Below are 4621 nucleotides of genomic sequence, written 5' to 3'. Positions count from 1 at the left end.
TTGAATGTTTATATTCTAATATATAAAGCCCTCAATTACACTGAAGAAAAAGATATTGCCAACTACGACTCAGGTAATACTTCTGCTTGAAATTTAAGAAAAAGGATTATTAAAAAAAAGGATTATTCAGCATTACCTATACATTAAAAATACTGAATCACTCATTGAAAGTATCTTTAGGGATAAACGAGATTACTATGATCACCATTTCCCTTTTAAACTGTAACACAGTCCTGATTCCCCAGCATTTTATCAGTTACACTTCATAAATGTGTTTTTTCTTTATTGGTGAGTCTGCTTCTTCATGCTGGAGGGATTTCTGGACCAATCAATATTCATGATGGCCTGAAAAATCTCATTTATGGGCAATAAAGTGGATCACCTTACTATCAGGGGCAACTCTATTTCCTTCATTGACTGATGACTATGTGTAGAAAAAACAACTAATTTGGCATTTATCCAACTATGTTTATTATCTACGTTGCATTAGGCAATGCTCTAAGGCAAGGGATACAGCAATGAACAAAGGTCTTCGGCTTCATCGATGTTGCCTGGAAGGATGGTAAGAGGAATACAACTACTTGCAAATAAGAATAGTGGTTTAGTCAGGGCAAAATCTTGTTTTCTCCCTTGAGAGACTTCACTGAGTTATAAACGTGGGAAGAAAATGAGAGGCTGGGTGTAAGAGCAATTTGAAGAATAAAGGGTAATCATGGAGCCTTCATTCAGTTGCTACTTCATGCTTGCTGATATTACATGGGTTGTAAAACTGGATAGGATACAGTATCTTCCCTCACAGGATATAGCAGGAGGATGTGATATACAGTAACTGCTAAAGTGCCTTGGTTTCTTTAGTGTAACGAAAGGCTAAGCTTAAGAAAAAAGGTTGAAGGCACATGTTCATGTAGTCACCTGAATAGAGCATCCCAGTCCCTCCCCATTCCACACTAATGGCAGCCACATTCTTTTGTTACAAAGGGACATTAGTACTTCCAGGGAATAGTGATGCTCACCATTTGTAAGTCCCCTGGCATCATGGAATTATTTCACTGATCAAATTACATTGTTGATATTTTAGATTAAAGTGTTTTAGTTCCTGCACTCTCACAGCAATATTTAAGAACCAAGGGAAGAGATTACAGAAAACTGTCTTTTGGATATTTTAAAAACAAAAACAAAACCCCACATTTGAAAACTAATGCACAATTAGGAAAAAATAAGGCAGCCTATCAAAATGGCCTAGGTTGATATTAACACAGCCCTTAGATGGAGTAAAAGAAATTAACTCTAATACGATCAGGGGAATCTGAGAAAAAAATGATTAAAAAAAAGTGACATCTAAGTTTAGCTTTAAAACACAGGTAGAGTAACAACAGGCAAAAAGGAAAAAAAAGAAAAGAAAAGAGTACAGAAGGCAGAAGAAAGTAGAAAGAGGATGTGCTAAAAAAAAACAAAAACAAACTCTAGGAGTTTGCCTGGAAACAAGAAGTAAAGGGTAGGATACACAATTACCCAAAGCCAGACTTGGTGCTAGAGGGGGTACTTAGTTTAAGAGTATACTTGTTGGTTGGACACAGTCAGTGGAATACAAAACTGCAGTTTACAAATCTTTACCTCTGCAAATAAAGGCGCCTTTTCTCTCTCAAAATCCTTCTGGAGGCTCTGTCCCTGGCCCCTAGGGTCAGTACCTTACAAATCACCTTTAGGACTGAAAAGCTCCACTGGAAAAAACGGGCATTCTATGAATTTTAAGTTTTACTCACATGTTAATGAGATCTGTTAGAACAAATACTATTTACTGTGTATATATCAAGCACTAAGGCATGCTTATTTTTAATTCTCAGACTGACTTTTCAAAGTAGGTATTTTATCTTCTTTTAATAGTTGAGCAAACTGGGTTCTAGGCAGGTTAACGGACTCACCTAAAACCACAAAGAGTTTGTATTTTAACAGTGATCTGGCTGATTTAAAAACTCAATCCCATTTTATTATGGTGGCTCTTAACCTGTGCTGTATATTTCAACTGCCTGGGGGAGCTTTTAAAAACGAACTTATCTAAATTAAGTTTTAATCGGAGAAATACATATATACAATAAAACCAAAATAATACTGTTAGGTAGTGAAACACAGCAATCCTCCACCTTTTTCTACGCATCTCTGACTTTTTTCTCCAGAGACAACCACTTCTGTTTATTATAGTTTTTTTTAATGTGTTTATACTTTATTGACCTCTCTATATTAGATCGTCTGATTCTTCCCCATTACACACACTTCTCTCCTCTTCAATTCCCCGATGTTACACAATCATTTCTTCTTGTATTAGTATTCAGTGTTTACATAATTATGACTGACTTTATATGGCTAGTATTATTCACAATTGAAGTATGCAATGTGGTTCTTGAAAAAGTCTGAATTTTCCTGTTTCATAATGGATTTGTTTCCTTAATTTTTAAAGAAGTTGCAGACCAATTCATCCCCAGACTCTGAAAAACTATCAATCCCATCTTTATATTCAAACACACCCAATACTTTGTTTTTCTTTGTGGGACATTCCACCTATATATCTCTAGGCATTTCTTACTGAATTCATATTGTTCTCCCCTACTCTCCTCCCTCTTTAATATGATTACGATTTTAGTAACTTAATGGCATACTCGTCTTTAACTTTTTAAACAACAAAATGCCTTTTTCCCCATTGACAACAGACTGTATATCTCTCAACTTCCCACTTTATAAGGACACCATTATCATTCCATTTACTCTTCCCTCCCCGCCTTCAACATCCCCGTACTTTTCCATTATCAAAGCTGATAACATTTCCATTCTACTTTGTAACCACAATTATTATCTCAAAAGATGAAAACCATAAACATCATTTACATTAATTATTATGATTATTTAAATATTATTCACGAAGTAGCCAAGCTTAGTGCTGTGACTGGATTTCCTTCTCGTTGGCTCCAAGGTCTTGTACTACATGCTACTCACAGGGACACTGAAAGAGAGTCCACTTTCTTACACACCAACCCTCTGTTCAAAATCCAGCAGCATTTCACGTTGTTTGGTATTAGAAGGATGCTTTTCTTGTACAGTTGTGCTTTTCCACTGAAAATCTGATTGTCATTGTTTTCTATTGTTGAAGAAATATATTGGCCCTCCACGTTTACGATCTTCAGCTTCTTATTCATTCAATGTCTTGCTTTCAATCCATTATCCCCGAAATTTGTTTTCTTATTTTAATTTGGACCACGAACTTGCTGTACATTATAATTTCTCTGGAAACTTTAGTAGCCTTTCTTTTTTATAATGCATCACGTTCGTTTTGTTTTTAAGGATGCAAAGCTTCTTAAATATTGTCGTAGACCTTAACTAAAGTTCTTCGCTGTCCCCGGGAAATCGCATACTTCCTCTCTCTCTAGCCAGTACCCGCTTTCTGCCACAGCAGGGGCAGCTCGGCTAGGAACGGAGAGCGCAGCCGCGAACAGCGCTCAAGTCCTCTCGCGAGATTCCAGAGCTCCGCGCTCGCAGAACCGTTTCGCCGCCAAGCCTCCTGGGAGTCGGCCATATCCTGGCCGGGATGCTTGCAGCCTAATCACGGCACTAAATGTGTACCTGCAAGCGGATGTTGAGGATCACCGAGCCTGCGACGTAGAAGTACGGGAAGTTCATGCGCAGCTGCCAGGCCAGCTCGAAGAAGGCGAGCAGGGTGCGGGAGAGCCCCTTGCAGAAGACTCCATAGGAGCTGGGGACCCCGGCCGTGCTGGAGGCTTTGAGGGCCAAGGAAGACGGAGCCGCTGTGGCCATGGACCCGGTGTCGCCGTTCCCCCAGTGCTGAGCGCCGAGAGTCACCACAGGCCTCGTGGACCCCCGACCGACGGCGAGGGGCAGGGTGGGGGTGATTACGCAGCCACTAAGCTCATACCTGCGCCTCCCGCTGGCTCCGTTTCCTCCCCAGCGGCGCTCTGGCCACGGCAGCAGCTGGAGCTCCGCCCCTTCCTGTCTGCCGCTGTCACTGGTATTTAGCATTTAGAGTTTAACAGGTGGTAGGTGTGGAAGGGATTATGCATATATATGCCACACACGTTGTCTTATATATGGTCAGCCACACAGATATTATTTTCACTCTAAAATGAAGAAAGGAAGTTTAGTAAAATTGCATAATTTAAATTTGGCCAGGAGAACACAGTTTGTAAGGGTCGAACTCTAGATTAAAACAGGTTTGCCTGCTATGTGATCTGGGATACTAGCCAGGAATACCACCCTTTGATTTCATAAACTTAACCCTAGTACTAGGGCAAGATGAACTTCTTACAAGCCAGTTCAGGCATAAAGTCTCCGTGTTCATAACATACTATAATTGTAAAGGATCACAATCTCAGGCTATGGATTTTCCTGTGTATTAGGACTCTTTCTTTTGCGAGTGACAGAAACCTTTAAGCAAAAGAAAATGAAACACACATACATATGCACATATACTTTAATTTTGGGGGGGAACATGTTACATGTATATACAATATCATTCCCATCCAGGTAAACCCATGAAAAGTCCAAATTATGTATGGAAGCTTCTACCATTTCTGCATGGGGATACACCTGTGAAACCTGTGGCTAGACCCCAAAG

The 4621-nt window shown here is 39.8% G+C and overlaps 1 protein-coding gene across 1 annotated transcript; it reads right to left on the bottom strand.

Annotated features, from left to right (window-relative positions):
* Positions 1-447: 447 nt before the first annotated feature.
* Positions 448-3979, bottom strand: SMIM10L1 (small integral membrane protein 10 like 1). Its single transcript, XM_019805516.2, has one exon. It carries the CDS (start codon positions 3802-3804, stop codon positions 3601-3603), a length of 204 nt encoding a protein of 67 aa, XP_019661075.2. The 5' UTR covers positions 3805-3979; the 3' UTR covers positions 448-3600.
* Between the last annotated feature and the right edge of the window lie 642 nt (positions 3980-4621).

Source organism: Ailuropoda melanoleuca, chromosome 16, assembly GCF_002007445.2.
Source record: "Ailuropoda melanoleuca isolate Jingjing chromosome 16, ASM200744v2, whole genome shotgun sequence".
Classification (NCBI taxonomy): Eukaryota; Metazoa; Chordata; class Mammalia; order Carnivora; family Ursidae; genus Ailuropoda; species Ailuropoda melanoleuca.
The sequence above is the reverse complement of the archived record's forward strand: the minus strand, read 5'-3'. Positions and strand labels throughout refer to the sequence as shown.

Coding starts and splice junctions, on each gene's coding strand:
- SMIM10L1 (XM_019805516.2), bottom strand. CDS start 3,804: ATGGCCACAGCGGCTCCGTCTTCCTTGGCCCTCAAAGCCTCCAGCACG.